Consider the following 26,143-nt stretch of genomic DNA (forward strand, 5'->3'; position numbering starts at 1 on the left):
GTACTTATAATTCCACAATTTGTCTGTGACAAGTATATTATAAAATTAATGTGCAAACATGTTTGCTCTTATATAATCTGATATAGATCCATACATGTGATACGTAGGAATTCACTGAGTTTATGTGCCATATATGTGTGTATTTGTATGTGTGATACAAATATGAACATTGTAATTTTTTAATATTTCAAAATATATTTTACATATACCTACAAGTATGTGACATAATGTTTAATATCAGCGAAAACCATACATGAACATACATACAAACCGTATGTACTGTTTGTTTTACATATATAGTCATATAGATTTAGATTTCTGTATGGAACTGTATGCGATATAATGAATAAATACTTGTATTTCCAGAAAGCGGAAATCGCTGTGGCCCCATTGACTATCACGCTGGTCCGGGAGGAGGTGATTGACTTCTCTAAGCCCTTCATGAGCTTGGGCATCTCCATTATGATCAAGAAGCCCCAGAAGTCCAAACCAGGTGTCTTCTCCTTCCTGGACCCACTGGCCTACGAGATCTGGATGTGCATTGTGTTCGCCTATATCGGCGTGAGCGTGGTGCTCTTCCTGGTCAGCCGCTTCAGCCCGTACGAATGGCACACCGAGGAACCCGAGGAGGGTACTGAGGGTCTGCCTAGTGATCAGCCCCCCAATGAGTTTGGGATCTTCAACAGTCTCTGGTTCTCCCTGGGAGCCTTCATGCAGCAAGGCTGTGACATCTCACCGAGGTCAGCAATTTAAACCACTAATCTAACTTTACAAACTCGTTCTTGTAGTAAATGAGAAAAAGACGTATTTGTCAGTAGAAGTTACCAGGTGATTTTACAGTCAAGTTCTGATATGGTAATATCCGATACTTGAAATAGACTGCTTTCTGTAGTTTCCATAGTGATTTCAAAAAGAGTTTCTAAGTTCATCCAAGCTAGAATTAAAGAACAGAGAGATTGGGCATTACCCAATCTTCAGAGGAGATCTTGCATTACCAGTCTTTGTTTGTTCATTGTGTCTCCGTTGAATCACTGATATGGTCATATTCCATATGTATATAGCAAGTGTGTTCATTTGTTTTACTCTGTATTTATCAAATGCATTGTTCCAGTCTCAAAGCTTCTAGCTCAAAGTTTCTCAATCCATTCCCTGCATTCAATTAACTTTTTTAAACAACGTGACTTACCTGTGCCTCGTTGCTCATTATAAAACTGATAGTTATGGTACTCTATGCTGACTGGTCAAAACAGCATTTGCTCTGTGCTAAAATACACAGTATAGTTACTGCAAAGCTATGACCCATTCATTATAAAACTGCACTGCACTCAAAGCAAATCTTTATTTTGTTGCATAGCAACATTCTATTATTTCCAGGACAGTAGCAAGAATTAACTAAACAGTTGTGGTACTTTTGTGCATGCTATTTCAGTGCAGAAGCCTATGTCTTATTCACACTCGCAATCTAGTTTAAGCAGTTAATCAAGTTTAATTCATTTATTGAATTGGATGCTAAACCACTGCAGACAGCGCGTGCAAATAAATTAGTTTTAGTGAATAGAAAGCAGCAGCAGAAGCAGAAAGCAGAAAAATAGAAGAAAATAGAAGCAGAAAGATTCCAAATAATTATTTTGTTGAATAGAATAGAATTTAAAATAATGTGGAATATACATATTTTTAAATGAAGGAAAATTAATTATTTTAAATAAAATTTTAGTCCTTAATATTGTTATTATGAACTAGCCATTTTATGAAAGCAATACTGCACACAAGATTGTGATTCAGTATATGAATATATTGTGGGAAAAAATGGCCTGTAGCCGTGCCTACATGTTTATGTATTTTCTTAAGTAACTGAGGTGTCATTCCAAGTCTGAATTGCACTTTGACAAATCTCACCGTAAATAAAGCCAATGGTGCTGGGAAACAATCTGATTGATCATTGCCCATTGCTATGCATTGCTCATGTCCACACACTGTATCGTCCTACCAGCCAGTTGTCGATTCTCACAGGAAATGCTTTATTCATTCAATGTTTCTCTGTGTGGCAGTTTGTTTTTGTTATTTTCCTTCACCTGTGAGTTTAACATCGAGATCACTGCAGTAGCCCTAGCTCTCACTCTCCCCCACCCTCTTTATTCTCTATGTGTAATAAACACATGCATGACCATGATAGAGCTCTTTAAGAAGTGTTATCAAGCTAAGAGAGAAAAAACAGGCTTTATTTTTCAGCCCCCACCAGATAAGAAATCACTCATGACAAGACAATGGGGAGAGAAGAGCAGTATAATGCATCACATGGAGGAAGACATCAGGTACTTAGAGTGCCATCAAAACCATACAGTCTATCTGTTTTGCTCTATAGCCTGCATGTCACAGCGCTGTAGAGGGCCTATGGTTTTGATTTAGTTTAAGAGGACCCATTTAGGACTATAAGAGTAATTGTTACATAGAACTAATGTGACATTCTATAAAACAGGTACATTTTCCACTTTGAAAGTAATTTTTTGTAAGAAATTAAACATTACTTCACAAAAATAAACAAGGCTTTACATGGTAACAGGCTTGACCGTTTACATAGAGGTAACAATGGTAAATTAATGGTAAAAGGGATGACAGTCTAGAGAAATGTTGCAAGGTGGATGGTAATAGAGTTGACAGTTTACAGTATAGTAACAGGGTTGACAATTTAGAGAAATCTAACCGGGTGGATGTTTACAGGGTTGAAAGTTTAGAGAAAGGTAAAAGGGTGGATAATTACAGGGTTGAAAGTTTAAAGATAAGTGTAATAGGGTAGATGGTTACAGGGTTGACAGTTTAGAGAAAGGTAACAAGGTGGGAAGTAACAGAGTTGTCTGTTCACAGAATGGTAACAGGTTTGATGGTAATATGGTTGGACAGTTTGGAGAAAGGTAACAGTGTAGATGTTACAGGGTTGACAGCTTACAGAGTGGTAACTGTTAATGGTAACAAGGTTGACAGCTTAGGGGTAACAGGCTAAAATGATCACATGGTTGACAGTCTAGAAAAATGTAAAAGGATGGATAGAGTTGACAGTCTTTCGAATGGTAACAGGGTTGATTGTGGTGGAGTTTATAGTTTGGATAAAGGTAACAGAGTTGACAGTTCACCGAAAGGTAACGGGGCTGATATGATAATGTTTTCAGTTTAGATAAACATAACAGGGTTGACAGTTTACAGAAAGAAAACAGTGATGCAAGTTACAGGGTTGACAGTTTACAGCCTTTATGCTCAAGTTTGTGAAACTACAATGTGTTATTTAGAGAAATGAATGTTGATATTTCAACAAACATACTTTTTCCGTTATCAGTTGTTTACTGTAACAGGGTTGACATTTGCTGGTTGTTCCCTTCTGACAACCCTAACAAAATATGAGTGGAAAAGTGATAAAAAGTGAAGACTTTAACTTACTCTAACTTCCTTGTTCACTTCTTGATTTATGCAATCGCTCATTACTTTAAAAGGAGAACACAGGGTTGACCCAAAAAGTTAGAGAGGGAGGGAGAGAGAGAGAGCGAGAGCGAGAGAGAGAGAGAGAGAGAGAGAAAATAAAGACAAAATGCTAGCTTTTATTTCCATATATGTTTGATTTGATAAAATTATACACATTTGATTATATTTTCAAGAGGTTGGAGACAGAGCTGGGCACAGGCCAAATAAGGCATCCTACTGATGAAAGAAAAAAATAATAATTTATTATTAAAGTCATTTTCTACACATATGTACTGTATATGAGTGACAGAATTGGCACCCAGTTTGTATAATGACCCTGAAAAAGATTCATGGAGTGAATTAATGCTAAACAATTAAACACCCCTAAAAGGGCAAAAAATACTTGCATTAAATTTCTTTAGTACAAGCCATTAATTCTCTTTAGTCAGCATGTGCCTTCACCTCAATGTTCCTGATTTAGAAAAGATGACGCAGTAGCACAGCATTACCCGAGTGTCTGTACTTGTCCTTTCCTCCCCCGCATTGACTAATAGCTTACTGCTTATTCAAATATGCAGCCTTGATTTTCATTAGTTCTTAGTTCTTCATTTACAAGTTCTTAGTATTTACGTGCATATTTTAAATGTGCGATAAGAAGGGGACATTTTTGTACTTGCAAAATTTACCTGCGTAAAAGTCGGTTCATAAACAAAATATTGTTGGGGTTGGTTTTTCCACACTACAGACTGAGGCACTGATTTTGTCCCATCATATTTTATTTCATTTTATATATACAGCTATATATATATAAAATTCATAGTGCAGTGTGTAAAAATATGTGAACCCTTGGATTTAAAAACTGGTTGACCCTCCTTCAAGAAACAGCAGTATTTATTGCAATTCTGTTTGGTAATGGCTCAGTAATTACACACTTCACCTTTAATTAAGTTTCATCCAGCACCACTCTATTAAATGTACCCTTCTTTTTTCACACTTTCCTCAGCAAGTTAAAACATTTCTGAGTATGCTAAATGATTAGGATAACGTGGGAATGATGGGGTATGAAAATGCTGAGGATGTGTTCTGTGATGGGGCTGGAGTTATGCCTCCTCTTTACTGTCTCTCTGTTGTGTTTTTGGCTCAGGCGGCTGACAGGTGTCATCAACAGACAGGTAGAGCAGCTTCAAAACAGCTAGCATCTGGCATGTGCACTATTGCAGCAATTTTGTTGTCGTAATGCATGTGGGCGTTGGACCCTATCAAACATGGGAAGAACAAATTTTCAGACTGCTAACACACACACACACACACACACACACACACACACACACACGCAGGCACGCACACACACACACACACACACACACACACACACATACATACATACACAGCTAGTGAATGAAGCCCGTTGAAATTGCAACATGGGACGAACGGGTAATTAAGATATGCTAAAGAATGTGATCATGGGTTTGGAATGTGATTGTTTGAAAAACTTTGACTTGTCACAACTCTTATGTATAATGCTTTTGGGTAAGCAATTTCTGTCACATCTATATTCACAGCTCACCCATCACCTGTTATATTCACGCTTCTGTGATCTAAGTCCTTGAAGTTCTTTGGTTGCAATGACTGAGTAATATTAGAGATATTATAAGGAGGAGAGACAGACCGCTTATAGAAAAATGAATTTTAGGAACAGTAATGTGCAGTATGGTGGCTCTAGAAATGGTAAATAATGGAAGTTTCGCCATTCAGTTAAAAGAGCAACCTTTTTTATATATTTTTTTCTTTTACTCTATACACATTAGCAAGACCAGCCTGAAAAATACAGATTTTAGTGTGAAAATGTATAATACAACTGTTGTCCAATTTTAGTGCTGATTTCAAATATCTTATTGAAATGTAGGTCTAACAAACACTTTTGGAGATTTCAGGCTTTCCCCGTGCAAATGAATAGGAGCTGTACTTGTACAAATATACTGTATGCAGTAAAAAAAAAATTATATGCAATTATTAATTTAAGGATCTATTTCTACCTAATCTAACCCTTATCATTTATTTTCATTTGTGTAACCTGATGTAGTCAAGTTGATTCAGTCATGTTCATTTATGAACCTGATAATTTAGTTACATGACAGTGTAGAAAATAGCTGCACAGGATGGACATAGAGTAAATTAACTTTAAATGGACTTGGTTTGGTATGCGGTCTGTGTCACAAGTCAAAAACCAGACACATCTCACTGTGAAGGCAAACTGATAACCCATTGGCAGTGTTGGGGAGTAACGGAATACATTACATTAATGGGATTAAGTAATTAAAATAAAAAATATAAGTAACTGTATTCCACTACAGTTACAGTTTAAATCCTTGTTAATTGGAATACAGTTACAGTCGAGAAGTATTTTGATTACTGAATAGATTACTTTGCATTTTATTGTCATTTGTTTCATTTAATATTTAGATGGAAAACATTTATCCATATAAATGATGTGATCATTCTTATGAAGTTCATACGAGCAGACAGAGAAGTAAGTTTGAAGTAAGTTTGGAGCAGCAGAAATAGAAATAAAGCTTGTGTAAATTGTCATCTTGATGCTAAGCTAAAATGCTATTTCTAGTCATTTTATATGCACTTGTTACCAGGCACGACCATATTTTTTGTAATCTGTATTGGGATACATTTCAAATGTAACCCTGCCCATAAGTGCAATTGCACTCAATGTGACATTTTTTGTTATTGATTCATTGTCATTATTTCATGTAATTATTATTATTTCTATATTATTTTTGTATTATATTTAATACATTATATTATGGTCTCTTAATATTTAATGAATAATTATTATATTTATAAATTCTTTCCCTGCCTTTTCATTTAGTTGGATAAATGTATTAATAGTTCATTTTTAACTTGATTCTTGAACTTTAATGAGGGAACACGTGCTCTCTCATGAGGGCAAGAGATGAAAGGAAAGTGGAGAAAGAGCGCATATTTTTGGATTCTGTAGGAGCTACTGTAGTTAATGCCATTTAATCGGGATATATTTAATAAAGAAATTTGAATTACACCACATCTTGTAACTCGCATTATTACTGAGGTGCTTAAGCCATGCTGAGACTAAGAAGCTGTCGCCGTGAACAGTAATAAGGAGCGTTTCACAGCTCGTGCTGTTTTTGCTTTGCCTTGTCGCATGTCAAACTTTTCATATTTGCCATACCTCTCCCACTGCATCGTTCTTAACTGCTGAATCAAGTTTGTTGTCTTATAACACTATGCCAGTGTTCCCCACACTTGTGATGGCATGAAAGGAGCTGTGCGTCTTTTGCAAAATGAGGGATCGGTTTATGTGATGGCCAAATTACTGATCACCAATCAATAAATAGGACGTGAATATCGGCCGATACCGATTGGTGGCTGATCGATCAGAGCATCCCTAGCCCACAGTGGTAGAAGCTTGATGTGTTGTTGGTGAGCATGTGAGCTCTAGTTTCTGGGTGAAATGTCCACAGAGTGTCACCAAAAGAAAGTTGTTTTTGTAGTTGTAAATTATGTACTACAGTCAACAGGAATGCCTATTTTCTTAATCATACAGACTAACTCAAACCCTAAACCTAAGTGGAGTATGAATGCCATTTATGAGCGAAAGTACAACCTCAAAATTGCTCTCACTTTTGTTTATGTGAATGCTTGTACTTCCTGGTTTCCATATTTCCATGGAGACTGGAACCTGTGTCTTAGAGGTTGTTAGCGCATCGTGCTATCAGTAGCATCAGAGGGAAAAGTGAATGTAATAGAATTGATGCAAAAATGTCTGATGGGTATGCCACTTGTTAGCAATTTGGATGAAAGTGGTTAATTTCAGGGTACATGAACATTCTGAAATAACTTGTTGATTTTCAGTGTAATCATGTTGCAAATACTGAGTCACAGTTGTTATGTGTAAAGCCTCGGGATCTATATTTCCTCCCATTCCCTCTGGTCTTCATGCCTTTGTGACCACGAAGTGCTTTGATTGCTCTGGTAATATTTATTTGAGTGTGTGTGAAGCTGATCTATGTTTTTCAAGAATACTTGTGTTTGCTGTTGTGGTACTTATATATAAAGAGGAGGGAATGTATGGAAAATATTAGGTTGCTGTATATGGAAGCCCAGAAGTGTCATTTAAAAAAGAATGAAGGAATAAATGATCAATCTCTTAATTTGAAAATAAAAATGTGAATAAACAAGCCAATTTATAAATGGAGAAATAAATAGACACATTTAAATGTCTTTATTTAATAATTTTTTTTAAATGTATGTATATTTATAAAAACAATAGCACATTAATTAGTCATTTTTAAATAGTTCTTTGTAATGCTTTGCAGTTGATTTTTCAGACCATTCCAATTCTAATACAAAAATAGAAAAATTTGTTGAAACTTTCATTATTCCTTTTTCCGGTTACTTTACGAATGGATAACTGACTTTTTCCTCTTCTCCAATTTTAGTTTTTCTAAATTGTGACTTAAGAAATTATTTTTTTGTATATTTGATTTGTCACCAATTTTCTATTAAAATTGTTTTTGCAAGTTGCGTTGTGGGTTGTAACATTACCACGGGGTCGGGGCTGGGGAACAGACTGCTTATTACAGCAAGGATGTTCAGGAGTAGCTTAAAAGGATGCAGGGGCTAGAAACCTATGGCAAGTGTGGTAATTATTAGCACATGGGCGATAGCGAGAAGCCGCCTGCCTGACAAAAGCCCCTACTGACGGATCACATGATTCAGTCCACCTTACAATAATAAGCATTCTTACAATAAAAGGTGGTGATCTCTCCTGAATGGCTATTCATTTCATTTTTCATTTAGGGTTCTTAGTCATTTCTTATGTATTAAGGCCTTTGTATTAAGCTTACTTGCAAATTGATTTCTGCTTGTACGATATTGATTCCTAACTGGAAGAAAACTCCCTCATGGTAGCTGGCTGAGTAAAGAGCTCAGAATTCCAAAAATTAATTGCTATTTCTTATAAAATAGTTAACAGGCTACATAATAGATCCATTATAATAAATAAATGTATTTATTTTGGAACAATAAGTGCAAAATTCGGGACTCCTGGCAGAACTGTTCGAGACTCCCATCCAAGGCCTCTAGGTTTACGTCGTCACTGGCGACTAAGGCCTACAGTGCTGCTTGACAGGCCGCCTCCGTCCTGCACGCCATGGCTCTCCTGCAAGTGCACCAAGCCAAGGTGCTGAGATAACTGCACGAGGGTAGTTCTGACACGGGATTGATGCAGGAGCTGCACTCGGCAGCCGATCTCGCCCTCCACGCGACGAAGGTCACAGCGCGTACTCTCGGGCAGGCGATGTTCACCTTGGTGGTCCTGCACCCCATCTGCTTGTTGCCAAGTGTGTCCCCCTGTGCCAATGACACCGGCTCTGCCGCAGCCCACCCCAGCATGTCGGTCATGGCGTAGAGTCCCCCGCAAGAAGCATATGCCCCCGTCCCAGTGCCCGTTGCCAAGAACCCAAGGAAGGCTTTGAAGTGCCCCTGAGAAGGGCGACCAAGGGACGTGGAGACCCGCTACAGGCCTGGAGCTGGTGAACAGACCACTCCATCCCCTGGTGGAGGGCCGACAGCCTGTCCCTGTCGCTTCGCATCTTCACGAAAGTCGCAGAGGCAGCCCTTGCCCTGCTAAGGGAAGAGGGCTTCCGTATCCTCAACTATCTTGATGACCGGCTGATTCTAGCTTACTCTCGAGACTTGTTGTGTGCGCACAGGGACCTGGTGCTCAGGCACCTCAGCCGGCTGGGCCTGAGAGCTGAGCAAGCTCTCCCCGGTTTAGAGCATCTCTTTTCTCAAGATGGAGTTAGACTCAGTCTCTATGATAACGTGCCTCACAAGCGAGCACACACAGTTGGTGCTGAACTGCCTGAAGTCGCTTTGTCTTTCCCTTGGGAAGGGACACCTCCCTGACGCAGACACATGGCCCCCAGCTGAATGATTTCCATTCTTTTTTGGGGAGAAAAAAAGTGAAGAGACCACGGCTGGGTCAGCCTATCCCCATTTTTGGGCAGTCAAAGTCCCCGAGGTGCGGGGGACCATCGGGGAGGTTATGTGACGGCCGGGTGAGCTGGCTATGAGGCACGCAACTGTTTTCCTGTCTCACGCAACAGTTTGCCTGTCTAACGCAATAGTTTGCCTGTCTCACACCGCCAGACTATGTAACACAGTTCAGCTAGTTGTGGTATTTTGTATAGGGACCACTAGTGTCACTACATCGACACAACTTTGAGTGAGTGACAGATAGGGAACATCTTGGTTACTTTCATAACCTCCGTTCCCTGATGGAGGGAATGAGACATTGTGTCCCTCCTGCCACAACACGGAACTACCCGCTGAAATGGCCAACCTGAATGAGTGGTTGCGAGCCAGCTCCTATTATACCCGAATGTCCGGGGGAGTGGCATGCAAATTGCACTCGCCAATTCACTTTGGCCTTTTCTCAAAGATCAGAGGTATTTGGGGTGTCGATGTCACTACATCGACACAACGTCTCATTCCCTCCATCAGGGAACGGAGGTTATGAAAGTAATCAAGATGTTTCATTTCACACAATTCTAGTAGTGGGAAAAACTTTGGTTGTTTATTACTTTTCTTTTTCAAAGGAATTCTGGGCTAAATCTTGGACATTTTACATCAAACATCTTTAATATGCTAATTGCCATTGTCTGTGTCAATTACATTTTTGCATTTAACATAATCGATACAGGTACAGTTAAAATGTAAATTCATTCAAACTGTTAAATCCATAAGACCCAGACTACAATTTTAAAAGAGGAATGTGCTAAAAGAATGTGTGCATTGTGTATTTACTGTGTGTATAGCTACTGTCAGTCAATAAACATTTTATAAAGATGAGCAGAACAAAAGATTAAGCACAAACTTTATTTGTGACATTATAAACAGATATACACAGCAGGTTGGTGTGGAAAATATATATATATACATTTTCATTTTAAAGAGACACTTACATAATACACATAAGTAATACACAACATTAGTTTAAACACTACCTATTTGTTCCACAAAAGTGTGCTCTCTGGCATTCTCTGTATCCTCAGCTGACCGTCATTCTGAAAGTCTGCCTTTTCTCTATCATACACAGTAAAATATTTTAATAAGTATTTAAAGATGATCATACATTGTTTTTAAAATGAATGTGGTATAACTGAAAGGGGATGTGCGTTTTCTTCAGTATAAGTTCTGAAAACTCCATTGGCTTTCTCCAGCGACTCGAGTCAGAGAATTGTGACAGCATCACGATTACCTAGCTCCCGTCCTGGACACGTATCACTGTGTACCCTCATGTAGGGCGACGTTCAGCATTTCACAGCAATAGTGAATGAGCCACTACCAGGGCACTCCTGGGTTTCCATAGCTGTTTGTCAGAAAAACTGTAATTTTGCATCCTGTCATCTTTTCTATTTCCTCAACACTTATGATGGTATTTTATCAGTTTTTGTTTTTTTTAGCATGTCATTAAAAAAGATTCTTCCGTTGTCCTTCTATTCCTTTCTCTCTCTTGATTTCTTCTTTTGTCCCTGCTTTTGTGTTTTCTGGTCGATCTTGCACCAGTAATTGCCTCTATTCAGTGACTTATTTTATTCCACAGATTGCTTGGGAATGATTGTAGGGTTAGGAGGAGAGAGAGATCATGGGAGTATTGAAAGGATATGATTCACTCACCAGGCCAGTGCTGTAAAATTGACGGAAATGAGAGAGTGGAGATTACAGCACTACAGTGGAGGAAGTGTTGCCCCAGGTTCACTCCATGCCAAAATGATAATTTCTGCACTCAAATAATTTATCTACATTAGACTCTCTGGGATAAAAGTTGATGCCCTTGAACTGAAATAGCATGTTTTATATGCCCTATATAATCTGAAATAGCATGTTTTGTATGCCTTATAATGTCCAGGTCATACTGATCATTGTGAATAATAATTTTCTTAATCAGACTGTTTTCCAGTAAAATATATCTAAACATTCTGACAGACTCATAAAGAGTCTGTCTGATTAATATATTAAGTCATATATGAATTGCTATTAATTAAATGTGTCATCATGTATTAATTCCCTAACAACTTGTTATATGAACTAATAGTGTTAATGAATGTGTTAATGACCACAATGAGCCAAAGCCATGTATTTGTACTTCCACCCAATACAAGTACACTAATATGCATTAATACATACAATTAATGCAGTAATTACTGCATTATTACTGCAAATTCATGTTTTAATTACAACAATTACTTAATGATGAGTTAATAGTCATGTCCCCAACAAGTAGAGTCATAACATAATGATATCTTTGCAAACCATTAGTTAATATTTAATTAAAACAAATGCTGATAAAGCCAAACTACTGCCTAAAAAGCCATGACTTGAGGACTTATTTATCATTAATGGCCATCATTGGACTTTATAAAAGCTGTTTATTTAACATACATTTTCAAAAACATTGCCTCACTAAAGAAAAAAAATACAGTGTGATACAGAGATAAAAAAAAGATATATACAAAATATCACATATAAATACATATGTGATATTTTGTATGTCTCTTTTTTTATTGGTGTAATTAACACATGAATTTGCAGTAATAATGCAGTAATTAAGCATGTATTAATGCATATTAGTGCGCCCGTATTGGGTGGAAGTTCAAATATGTGGCTTCATTTCATTGTGGTAATTAACACATTAATTAACACTATTAGCTCATATAATAAGTTGTTAGGAAATTAATCCACGATTACACATCTAATTAATAGCAATTCATACATTACTTAATATATTAATATGACAGACTCTTTATTAGTTGCTGATGTGACAATCATTAATGAATGGCTTAGTTAATCATGAGTCATACATTAACTCAATATTATCTGTGCATTAGTTAAGCATGAATTAGCACCCGTATTGTAAAGTGTTTGTATTATTTATTGTGTTGTTATTTGAAGCACAAACCTAAAAAATAAAACTTTTTGCTAATGAGGTAATAAATGTAAACTTAGTTGAAGATGTTATCTTTAAACAAGTCCTAATATCTTGTGCAATGCTGTACCTCAAGCAAATGTATGTTGTTGCAAGGATGCTTAGAGATTTTTGAGGAAAACAAGATGAAAATACTGATTAAGAAAAAAATTCCAGTGATCTATCTAGTTGTTTTCCAGAAATAAAACACAGTGTGCTGTATTTCACAATGCGAAGGGATAGACATCGCTGCTAAATATGAATTAATGTATTTCATTTGGGCAATGCGAGAGCTTGCTTCTTAAATTTTTCCAATTTACCAGCGGGAGAAAATATCAGTAACGTGGAGCATGATTGTGAACGACTCTGGTCTCATGTATGGACAAAATGATTTGCAGGTATTAAATCTTAATCATGGATGTAGAGAGGAAGCCATGAATAAATAAAATGCTGGAGGCTTACTGTGGCTTCAGGCAGTGACCTTTCCATTTATCTACAGCATGTCAAGGTCTCTTCCTTTCTCTCCTCTTGTCTCGCTCACTCTCACTTTCTCTCCCTCTTCCTTTAGTTTTTTTACTCCCTCCAGTCCACCACAAATCTTCCCCATTATACCCCTGCTAACGTTTTAGAATGTAATTTGAATTCGCCAAACATTCTCTCGCTCCAACACACACATGATGATGTGTCATTTGTGTTGAGCGATCTGCACCAAGCTCTGTTGTGAGTAATGCACAGGGTTTCACTGACAGTAACGCATCCCATTTCACAGCTCTAATGGCACTGATTTGATAATGAGCTGTTTTGAGGGATGCACTGGTGATAGTTTGCTTATTTTGTGTGGATGTGTGAAATCCAGAGAGACAGTCTCTCAACATTGAGCTGTGATCAGAATGTCTGTATTACAAGAAATGGCATGATGAGGGACCAGAGAGAATGCCTGTTTGTTCACGGATCATACATCTTTATGAATGATACTGTGTGCCAAACGGCAGGGCTGTGGAGTGGCCTGAGGGGTGACTCACTGGTTTCGTGTCCACTCAATTTAGGTTCTTATTAAATTGGCTTTGTCTCATGAAGTCAAATCAATTAGCCACAGTTAGCGCGAGCCATGATGCATCTGATCCTCAGACATCACCAGGCCTGAATGGTGTGTCTGCATACAGGTTAGTGTTTAGCAGCAGCTAACACTCTCGTTGTGCCTGGATAAAACACCCCGATCACTGTGACACACAAGCAGTCAAGCATTTAATCTGGGATTTCAACATCAAGTTACAAAATGTACTCAGATTCAGACTTGGCAAGGTGGGTGGGTGACAGCACTGTGACTCCATTTGTAAACTTCAGTTCAATTTAATTGTATTTGTAAAGTGCTTTTTACAAAACACATTGTTTCAAATCGGCTTTACTGGAAAAAGGAAATTTGAAAAGGATTTCCTGCTTAAAAGACCAGCGTAGACTAGCATGAATTTCAATGGGAGAAAACAAGGAGGAACATTTTCCGAATTTGACATTGAATACATTGAATTAAACATCCATGATAGATTATTAAAAATTTTGGACAACAAAAAATAAGCTCTATTTAGTGTCCTTTCAGAAAGCAAATTATTTTGTGCCTTGACAAAGCAGTGTTTCCATGACAGCAAGGAAAAAAAAGGACAGGCGTGCATAATTTCATGATGCCCATTTTACACTACAATCCTGTAAACTGATTTGCATGATCAGGGTGAGGTGAGAAGTTAAACAGTGTTGGGCTATATCACCTCGCCCCCATTGTGGTTGACATCCCCGCCTGCCCACTCTCTAAATAGCCAATCTGCCTTCATGGCACCTTGTCAAAAGATCATCAACCTGGTCTTATAGTGAAAACCTGACTGTATACATTTTTGCAAAACTCGTCATTACACGTGTCTCCAGGTACAAATCGCTGCAGTTTCTAGATGAAATAAACACTAGAGGTGCTAAAACAACAATGTTTTATTCACATTAACACAAATCATAAGGTCAAAAGCTGATTAAAACTTTATATTTTTCTCTCTCTCTATTACTCATACACTGCTACAGTATGTTATGATATGGACACAATTTTACTCTAACGCATCGTTTGAAAAATTAGACGGTAGCTCACATGGTACAGCACTGGACTTCAGCTTGCGCTCAAGAACGTAAGCTGAAACATCACACTACAGTGTCATGGAAGCGACATGGTAAGACATGCTTGCTTCAGAAAATGTGCTTTTCATTTTGCTTATACATTTTAAAACACTATCGGTTAGGTTTAGCCATTGGTTGGCTAATTGCTTCATTTATTTTTTCATTTTAAAACACTATTGCTTGGGTTTAGGGGTATGGTTGGGTTAGGTTGTCTTTTTATTGTCTCATTTATATTTTAAAGCACTATTGGTTAGGTTTAGGATACAGTTTTTGTTAAGGGAAGTACATTTACTCATTAAAACCTCCAAATACACCTTCAAAAGCTCATCTGAACACAACTTAATTTCACTGGGTTTTGGCACCATCAGCTGGACATTCCACTTTCAAACTACAGCCAAACTTGTAATACACCACGTACATTACGTTTTGCCAAAACGTAGCCATACCCACGTACATTTCATGAGACCAGGCTGGAGATCGTGGAAGAGATGGAAGAGTGGAAGAGATCCTTACCTAGACTCAGCAAAGTTCAAGGGTTTGCGATTTTTGTCAATTCAAATGTAGGCTACATTTTCTTCCAAACAGTTACGTTTTGTTGGGTTAATGAACTTTCGAGTTTTAAATCAACAAAATGTACCTCCCTACAATAAGCCTTAAACCTTAACCTAACTGATATTGTCATAAAAACAAATGTCAGAAAAATGCAATCATTGAAGCAACCACTTAGTTTTATTGTGCTTCTGCGATACTTTCAACTCACGTGTCGACTCGCTTGCTCTTTACGTCTCTAGGTAATTTGCAAATGCAGCACTCTCAGTTGAGCTAATGTAAAATTTGATTGCACTCGAACAAGCTTATAAATGTAGTATGTAATAATGCCAACATTAAAATGTACGCCTTACAAGTCATGCACAATAGTAAAAGTGCTTTGGTGTCATAAGACAGCATTGTGTGAGGAACAGTGCGAAAAGTGTTTATGAAGTGATATTCTGCCCTTTAAGTCATGTAAAAATCATTGTAGTTATATGTAGGTATAGTAACGTGTTTCTATGAGACCAGGATGAAAAAATTAACTTGGTGAATAAAACTGATGAGAATATTACGTATAAATATATAATTCAGTGTGACCCTCTTTAGTGAGTAAAGGAGCCATTTAGCAACTAGCGACTATTTTAGCAACTTACAGTGCATCCGGAAAGTGAATTCACAGCCTTTGCTCAATACTTTGTTGAAGCACCTTTGGCACCAATTACAGCCTCAAATCTTTTTGAGTATGATGCTGCAAGCTTGGCACACCTATTTTTGGGCAGTTTCTCCCATTCTTCTTTGCAGGACCTCTCAAGCTCCATCAGGTTGGATGGGGAGTGTCGTGGCACAGCCATTTTCAGATCTCTCCAGAGATGTTCAATTGGGTTCAAGTCTGGGCTCTGGCTGGGCCACTCAAGGACATTCACAGAGTTGTCCCGTAGCCACTCCTTTGTTATCTTGGCTGTGTGCTTAGGGTCATTGTCCTGTTGGAAGATGAACCTTCCCCACATTCTGAGTTCCAGAGCACTCTGGAGCAGGTTTTCATCAAGGATGTCTCTGTACATTGCTGCATTCATCTTTCCCTCGATCTTGACTAGTCTCCCAGTTCCTTCCGCTGAAAAACATCCCCACAGCATGATGCTGCCACCACCATGCTTCACTGTAGGGATGGTATTAGCCAGGTGATGAGGGGTGCCTGGTTTCCTCCAGACATGACGCTTGCCATTCAGGCCGAAGAGTTCAATCTTTGTTTCATCAGACCAGAGAATTTTGTCCTTCAGGTGCCTTTTGGCAAACTCCAGGCAGGCTGTCATGTGCCTTTAACTGAGGAGTGGCTTCCTTCTGGCCAGTGCTGCAGAGATGGTTGTTCTTCTGGAAGTTTCTCCTCTCTCCACAGAGAAACACTGGAACTCTGTCAGAGTGACCATCGGGTTCTTGGTCACCTCCCTAACTAAGACCCTTCTACCCCGATCACTCAGTTTGTCTGGGCGGCCAGCTCTAGGAAGAGTCCTGGTGGTTCCAAAGTTCTTCCATTTACGGATAATGGAGGCCACTGTGCTCATTGGACCTTCAATAATGCAGAAATATTTCTGTACCCTTCCTTAGATCTGTGCCTCGATACAATCCTGTCTCGGAGGTCTACACACAATTCCTTGGATTTAATGGCTTGGTTTGTGCTCTGACATGCACTGTTAACTGTGGGACCTTATATAGACAGGTGTGTGCCTTTCCAAATCATGTACAATCAACTGAATTTACCACAGGCGGACTCCATTCAAGTTGTAGAAACATCTCAAGGATGATCAGTTGAAACAGGATGCACCTGAGCTCAATTTTGAGTGTCATGGCAAAGGCTGTGAATACTTATGTACATGTCATTTATTTTTTGTAAATTTGCAAAGATTTCAAACAAACTTCTTTCACATTGTCATTATGGGGTATTGTTTGAAGAATTTTGAGGAAAATTATTAATTTAATCCATTTTGGAATAAGGCTGTAACATAACAAAATGTGGAAAAATTGAAGCGCTGTGACTACTTTCCAGATGCACTGAATGTAGTGGGCTTTAGCGACATTATTCCACATCTGGTGCAGGGGCGGATCTAGATATTTTAATACACAAAATACATCACCAACATCAGGGTTTCAAGAAAAAAAGCATCTGCTCTCATCCAACAACAAACTCAAGCATCTTCAGTTTACCAGACACTACTGGAACTTCAAATTCGACCGGGATCTATGGTCAGATGAAACAAAACAAAATTATGGGTTCGGCACACACAAAAATGAAGAAGTACCCAATCCCCACGGTTAATTGTGGTGCTGGATCTTTAATGTTGTGGGGCTGTTTTTCTGCCAGAGGACTTGGAAATCTTGTTTGGATACATGGAATCACTGACTCTATCTTACAATGTGCCCTGGCTGGATCTTCCAGCAGGACAATGATCCAAAACAAACATCAAAATCAAAACAAAAATGGTTCACTGACCACAAAATCAAGGTTCTGTCATCCCAGTCCCCTGACCTGAACCCCATAGAAAATTTGTGGGGTGAACTGAAGAAGAGAGTCCACCAACATTTGAAGAATCTGTAGAGATTCTGCATCGCAGACGCTCCAAAAGCATCTGTCTGATGCGTGTGTACATTGACATTTCCTTAGAGAAGCCTTTATAATAAAGCTAAGACAGATTGACAAATAAAATAGATTGCTGTGAATTATAGGCAAATGATTGATACATTCAATAATATGAACATAAACAATATGTATTTTGCCTACTAAAGCCACATTATGTATTGTATTTTTTAACACTCGACTTACTTTGATAAAATATATTAAATATACATAACATAATTATTTAAATATGACTTTTTATAATTATTTAATCATTTTGTATTAAATTATTGTTATTTTAGAGGCTTTCTCAACAAATATGCTTTAAATATGTGTTAAGTTTAATTAATCGCCATGCCATGAAATTAATTTAATTTGAAAAAAAAATTGTGATTGACAGCCCTTAAAATGTATATATATATATATATATATATATATATATATATATATATATATATATATATATATATGAAAAAAATGCAATGATTGCAACAACAATTGATGTGTCTTTTTTGGTCATCTCTTTCCATTTGTTTCTCCTGCTTTTCTCAATACCCCTTTTCCTTCCCCTTCCCCTTGTTTTTCAATATTATTATCCTTTCTTTCATGCTCTGTCATTCACCACTCCTGCTTGGTCATTTTCATCTCCACTCTCTTCCTCTCTCAACTGTTGGTGCAGGTCTCTGTCTGGACGCATCGTGGGTGGTGTGTGGTGGTTTTTCACCCTCATTATCATCTCTTCCTACACGGCCAACCTGGCTGCCTTCCTTACTGTGGAGAGGATGGTGTCACCCATTGAGAGTGCCGAGGACCTAGCCAAGCAGACAGACATAGCGTATGGTACTCTAGACTCAGGCTCCACCAAAGAGTTCTTCAGGGTGAGTGGGCAAAGCTAATGGGTTGAGGGGGGAGTTTATGTGTTGATGGGGGGGGGGGGGGTTGTATGTGTTGATAGGGGGTGAAGTGGAAGGAAGGATGACTCCTAAGATGGCATGACTTAAAGATGAAAAGTATATATAAAAAAAAAAGATTTGCTGATAATATACTAATTAAAGGGTTAGTTCACCCAAACTTTTTTATTATGTTATCGTTTACTCACCTACATGGCATTTCAATTGTGTATGACCTTCTATTCTGTGTAACACATATGAAGAAATTCTGAAGACTGTGCTGGTCACTCTTTTACGTACAGTTGCAATGAGGACTGAAGCGTATAAAGCTTCTATTTGACCTAAGACTTAAGAAGATAGCATACAAGTCATATGGACCACTTTTATGATATTTTGATGGTGTTTGTGTGTCCTTTTTACAGCTTGAAAGCTTCAGTCCCCTCTCATTGCTTACAGGGTTCTGTTTCGGTTTACCGCTTTTTACAGTGTAATTTAAAAATACGTTTGTTTTAAGTCCATCATGAGTGTGAATAAATGATGAGATAATTTTCATTTTGGGTTGATCTATTCCTTTCAATAATCTAAGCAAAGGAATAGTGCTGTTAATAATAAATGACGCTGTAGTTCAATGACTAACAAAGATTCTGCGCCTTCCCATTGCACACTTCACTGGCATTCTCTACACCTTTACCCTAACTTTCAGAGGTCAAAGATCGCCGTTTATGAGAAAATGTGGAGTTACATGAAGTCAGCAGAGCCCACAGTGTTCACTAAGACCACGGCAGAGGGTGTAGCAAGGGTGAGAAAGTCCAAAGGAAAGTATGCCTTCCTACTGGAGTCCACTATGAACGAGTACACGGAACAGCGTAAACCCTGCGACACTATGAAAGTTGGAGGCAACCTGGACTCCAAAGGCTACGGGGTGGCCACGCCCAAGGGCTCACAGTTAAGGTGGGTGGAGTAGTATAACAATATGTCACGTGTTGTTATGGTATTCCACCTTCCCTGGCGTGCCTATTTCTATTTTTTCCCTTTTTCTTTCTTTTTGCTTTGCTCACATTTATGTGTTCTTGTGTGCTGTTAAGGGTCTTGTATACATAGTGTTTATGTTTTTTTCTCATTCTCTTTTTTTATATAGCCTCAAGCAGGTAATTGCAAACTAATGCATGCATGTTTTTTTACTGATATTTTTGGATGTTTAGGTGATGGTCATGATTTTAAACAAACAGAAAAGCCTGTAAAAACTCAGCCTGGTCTGACTCTACCTAACTCTCTTTCCCACGTAGGCTAGAAAGGACCATTTAAGACCCTGTGAAATCTAAATGGGAGTTTTGTCACATTTAGTCCATGTCTTTTAGCTTTAAAGCCATCTTTACACTGGTGTAATCTTAAAAGTTAGCTAAAGCAATCTGTAGCAGCTATATACATTTAAAAATTAGGCTACTGTCTTTCTCTTTTAGGAAAATTGACCAAAATATTGATGACTCATCTTGCACTGCACAAATTTTTGTCCAATTATATGCTCTCAAAGATGAGAATGTCCCTTCCCCAGTACCAAATTATGGTCTCTGCTGTGACATAACTAAAGCCTATTGCTATATACTGTATATAAACAGGATAGTAAACTATGCTAGAAGCTCTTTCATGGGGTCTTTAAAGATACAGTATATAACCTTGCACCATTTAAACAACAACATTTTCCAATACTTAATAACAGTGTATCTTAATCCTGGTCCTGGGGACCCATAGCACTGGACATTTTGGATGTGTCCCTTATCTTATGTACCTAGTTAAGGTCATGGAGCATCTACTACCAAGTTGATGTTTTGAATTAGGTGTATTAGATAAGGTAGACATCCAAAAGTTGCAGTGCTGTGGGTTCATAGGACTAGGATTAAGATACACTGCTTTATACAGAGAAGAGTCACTTATAGATGACAGTAGCTCCTAGGATCAGCCATTTTGCTGCAGAGTTGGTCTGTCTGACACTTCTCCTGATCCTGAGAGGAAGAGCGTATAATGGCTTATAGCTTGATGTCAGACCAGTGCAGGAGATTTGCATGGCTTCAAATGTACAGCACAGTGTCCTTTAATGCTCTTCTTTCTCTTCCACTCCTCAGCTCAGGTGTATCTCACTACATTATTTCCCTGTCCCATTCTTTGTTCCTGTGGGCTGTGTGTTTATCAGTGTTGCATTCAGGATAAACCTCTCTTGAATCATTCGCCTGAAATACATTTTACTCTTAAATTCACCATCATATTGACACATAGGACTTATTCAGTGGGGTCCAAAAGTCTGAGACAACAACAAAATAAAAAATCTGTGTAGTTTTAGTTTTGTCTTGTTTGGTAAAAAGAAACAAAAAGTTCTTGGATTTTGAAAATGTCAAACAAAGAAGACATTTTTAAAGCTGGCATGAATCTGAAATTGCTACAGACTTCTGTATTGTCATGTATTTCCGAGTGAAAAAACAAGACAAAAATGTAGGGTGGGGCAGGGCTTTATGCTTACATTTTTTTAGAAGCACTTGTGTAGTTCAGTTTTTTTTAGAGATGGTAACGATAATGTGCCACAATATGACATGCACAAAAGACATGAGAAAACGGAGGTCATCAATTATGACAAAATTCAGGAACATAGAGTCATGTCAGAGTTTAAATTCTTATAAACCAAATGGAATATTTTCAGTTAATTTGACAGGCTGTATGCAAAAAAACAACAGCAGCTCATGTTATCGGTTTCATCTTGTGAACATAAATATACAGAAACACAATGTTCAGTCTTTGAAGTGTGGTCCTCTTAAATATATTTAAGAACTCTAAATTGACATCTGCACTGCTGAACACAATTAATGTTCCTGTCACACAATGTACAACAATCAGATTCTGCATATTTCAGTTGTCCAGGCTTTGTAAACTTAATTTTTAAAGTAAAATTTGATGCTTTTCATTTCACTCAAGCTGACTAAAACATCTCAAACAACTTTTTCGAGCTTGATCGGTTGACTGAAGTGATAAAAAACAGCTAATCGCAGTGTGAAACATACAGTAACAATTGTGCAGTGTAGATGCATTTGGGAGTTGTAATTTTTATTCTGATTGTACTAACACTTCATGAGCTTCAATCTAGGGAATCTCGAGAATCTTTAGGCGCCACGATTTGATCTGATTCTGGGAGTCACAATCTGATTTCAGAATGATTCCTGATACATCAAAAAAAATATCTAATTGATATATGCAAAGGCAAAACACAGTAACTTCACATTTTGACCAAAATTGGGGTTCTACATGTCTTGCTTGACTATAACCAGGTTTTGACACTCAAATCAAGTAACAGTTTTGTAGGTGTAAAAAGTGATAAACACTGAAGTCTTTCCTCAGGAAAATAAATTAAAGAAATTGGTTCAAAACACAATACTATTTTTATAAATTTTTTAATTATCCCATTTTCTCCCCAATTTGGAATGCCCAATTCCCACTACTAAGTAGGCCCTCATGGTGGTATGGTTACTCACCTCAATCCGGGTGGTGGAGGATAAGTTTCAGTTGCCTCCGCTTCTGAGACAGTCAATCGGTGCATTTTATCACGTGGCTCACTGTGAATGACACCGCGGAGACTCCCAGCATGTGAAGGCTCATGCTACTCTCCGCAATCCACGCACAACATACCACGTGCCCCATTGAGGGCGAGAACCACTAATCGCGACCACAAGGAGGTTACCCCATGTGACTCTAACCTCCCTAGCAACCGGGCCAATTTGGTTGCTTAGGAGACCTGGCTGGATTCACCCAGCACACCCTGGATTCGAACTCGTGACTCCAGGGGTGGTAGTCAGCGTCAATATTCGCTGAGATACCCAGTCCCCAAAACACAATACTATTACATTAAATAATTCAACTGATTATGTTAAATCACTTTTATATGTTTAAAGTATTGTTAATCATTTTAACATAGTAATTAGAATAAATCTGTCCAAGGCCTTTTTATTTATCTAACAAGAGTTTGCACACTCTTCCTGACGAGCGAGAGACTGGCAATGAGCAACAGCAAATGAAAGAGCGCAAGAGGAGTAATAGACATTGGGAAGCAATAAATAATTAGAAAATAAAAACATCACCCCCGTCTCCCGAACCGCTGTCTCATCATTATTTTCAGGTGGTTTTTTTCACCTTGTTGTAAAAATTTGTTCAATAACGACACAAGCTCGTATTTCATGTTCTTTGTTGACATGTAATCATGAAATCAACTCTCCTGTTGCCTTCATTTCGGGATCACAGTTTCATTAGGAGACAAATGGTGTGTGGTTGATACATCCAGTCTGCCATCAGTTTTGTAGGATGCATGGCTTTAGAATATGTGGATGTTTCTAACATCTGTCTCTGGCGCGGGCATAAGCGCCACTCCGCTGCCGCATTTTCAGAATCGATTCGTCGGAGAATACATTTTTCTCACACCCCTACTTCAATCGGGTGACACACCGGTGAGCCTAAATATTTTTTTACTGTCACACAGTAATTTTCAGTCGCAAATGCAACTGAGATGGTCACACTGTAGAGCCCTTGGGTGGGGACTTGATTTTATCCATGACTTATTGATTGGATTGTAAAAAGTGCCCGTTGCATACTGGAATGGAGGCTGAGCTGAATGCGAGTTTGCAGTGCAAACACAGACAGACACACAACTTTTACACAGTTCAATACTGACTTTAGAACCGATGATGATCTAACTGACAACATTAATCCATAACCAGCTCACAAACGCACACAGCACATCGCAGTCTTTACTTACACTTAGGCTGCAGCCTTTCAAGATCACAATATTTCAACGTTTTAAATCACAATACACTAAATATAAAGAGAAAAAAATAACACTTTCTCGTGCTGTACATCCCAAGATACCTGCATTAAAAATATGAATAAATTCCAGATGCATCTGGCAGAGTGAATTCAGTAATGATCACCTCTGGAAGGATTCAGGCGTGAAATGTCTCGAACACAACCTCAAATTTCCTGTTATTCTTTCTCCTTCAAAATGTACATTTAAGCCAGCAGGCACGTAACCAAGGTAGTTTGGGGTATAGGTTTTTGGGAGGAATACAGCTGAAAATACACCTCTTCATCTCTACATTGGCTGCTTTCTCGCCAGGTTTGTGTACATAACTCTTGAAGTGGCAGGGTTAGAACTGACTTAAAACTGGCTTAACTGCAGCACGGCCTTGCATTCATCAGCAGAAAAGAGTAAGTCATATCACCAGAAGAGCAAATTATGACATGAAGATTGCGAGGTCAACGTTTTAAAAAAAAAAAAAAAAAATGCATGGATGAATCATTCACAATAAGACCAGTCACATGCATTAATAAAACAAATAGGATACATTTTGACTTCATGCCGACTTTAAGATTCTGCACTATTTCAAGGTCACTAATCAAACGTAAGCACACAAAAAAAAAAAATGCACATAGCATTGGAAATTCTAAAATTATTACTAAAGCAAAATGGGACCACACAAAATATTGAGAAATTCTGATTTTAATATACAGTACATACATTTTTCAACTCAAATTTGCACAAAAAATTTTATTCTGATAATATAATTTGTGATGAAAAATTCTGTATTAAATTTCAAAAGAATGCTAAATTTAAGCATTTTCATTAGTTGTCTCAAGACTTTGGGATCCTACTGTATGAAACACAGCAAGTTATCCAATTAGATTTTGTGTATTCAATTACATGAATTGATAGACTATGCTTCTACTTATATTAAACATTATCCAACTCTACCCATTGCAAAAATTGCAAGGAAAGTTTCTGCCTGATGCTTAGGAGCAGAACTGCATTAAACTCCCTTATGCAGAGCCGAGGGTGGGAGTGCAGGGGTCTGGGGAAAAGGATCAAACTCATTCAGCACTTTCAGAGACTTAAACACTTAAAATATGCATTTAAACAGTCCGTAAGCAGCATATAGGGAAAGTAACAGACATTCAATATCGTGAGGTCCCTCTGCGCATCTCACAGCAATATTGAGTACATACTGTAGTAAAGCAGTAGAGTGACGAACAGAAAATAAAGGAAGAGTGGGGGTAAAAGCAATGGGAGATATTGATTTTTCCATTCCTCTATCTGGAGGTGTATAGTAAACTAGAGACAAATACGGCTGGTGCGAATTAACATGAAAACATGAGAAGAGAGTTTTGTCCTCTGTGGTTCAGTGTTTTTAAGTATTTTATAAAGGAAACTGGGGTGGGAACTAGGCACGACAAATCTATAGAGATTTCCAGCCCTTTCTTTCTTTATTTACCCTGATTGGATTCTGCTCAACTAAATGACACACTGCTGCTACTGACAAACTATGTTTTATCATTTCAAGAAGTGCAGTTAACCTGGCAGTTTTAAAACTGAATGAACAAGGCCTGTTGGACAAATTGAAAAACAAGTGGTGGTACGACAAAGGAGAGTGTGGCAGCGGAGGAGGTGGTGAGAAGGTTAGCCACTATGTCAACCAGTGAGGGTAAACATTTTCCTCTGTAACAGGAGCATCTGCCGGGCCGCCACCACATATCTGACCTACAGTCTGACCCTATCTAGTTGGAAGAGAAAGGGGAGTGCAATTACTGTCAGAGCACAAATATTCGCTGTGAATACTAGGCACAAAGTCCCTCTTTAAATGAGAGTTCACCCAAAAATGACAATTCTGTCATGAATATATGTCATGAATTCTGTCATTCTCAGCTTTAAAATACTTTATCGACTAGAAATTGCTAAAAAAAACTGGAAAAGTCATGGAATTCATTGGTCAAAAAGTGTGGGATGCATTGTTATATGCCAATAATTGTGGTTTAACAGTAATTGCTTCCAGTGTTGGTAGAGAAACAGGCCGTGGCAGTATGCGCCCGTTACTAAACCGATGGAGCGAGGTCCCATTCAAATGTCTGTGGCTCCTGTGCAGGCCCCTATTCTTCTCTTATATGGAGCACAGAGACATATAATACGATGGGACCCTTCGCTCGGTCACTTTGCAAATGCTGTGTCAGCTGTTATGAGTGAATAACATAAAATAACATGTCCTATGATGTTATTTATGTTATTTGTGTTACATTCCTCTGCGCGGTTGAAGAACCCCCGTAAACCTTGCCGTATTGAAACTGAGTGAATCAGGCATCTTAGACAAGCTGAAAAACAAATGGTGGTACGATAAGGGCGAATGTGGACCCAAGGACTCGGGAAGTAAGGTCAGTCCAAGTCTGGGACCATCACTGTTGTCTAATGCTCAAGCAGACATGGTGGCAGGCTGTGTCAGTAAACACAGAAAGAAATTAGGTCAAAACTATGATATCTAGCGCATGTTCATCTGTAGGGATTAGGAGATTTCAGATTTGTTGATTTCTCACCATTCATGTAATCCATGCTTCTTAGGATATTTTCAGTATGCCCAGCATACCTTCATTAAATCGTTAATGTCTTATTAGATATGTGTTTTCATTAGTACACCT

General features: G+C 38.2%; 1 protein-coding gene across 4 annotated transcripts in view; it reads left to right on the top strand.

Annotated features, from left to right (window-relative positions):
• The window catches only part of LOC127625346 (glutamate receptor 4), a 124,728-nt gene that overhangs the window by 94,581 nt on the left and 4,004 nt on the right, over nt 1-26,143 (top strand). For 2 of the 4 annotated variants that reach the window (XM_052100591.1, XM_052100592.1), the window contains exons 11-14: nt 367-740; nt 18,442-18,640; nt 19,356-19,603; nt 25,021-25,135. In XM_052100591.1, coding sequence (XP_051956551.1) covers nt 367-740; nt 18,442-18,640; nt 19,356-19,603; nt 25,021-25,135 — 936 coding nt within the window. Of the gene's footprint in view, nt 1-366; nt 741-18,441; nt 18,641-19,355; nt 19,604-25,020; nt 25,136-25,767; nt 25,883-26,143 lie in introns of those variants that run through there. The other 2 variants (XM_052100595.1, XM_052100593.1) reach the window with 2 other exon arrangements.

Source organism: Xyrauchen texanus, chromosome 31, assembly GCF_025860055.1.
Source record: "Xyrauchen texanus isolate HMW12.3.18 chromosome 31, RBS_HiC_50CHRs, whole genome shotgun sequence".
Lineage (NCBI taxonomy): Eukaryota > Metazoa > Chordata > Actinopteri > Cypriniformes > Catostomidae > Xyrauchen > Xyrauchen texanus.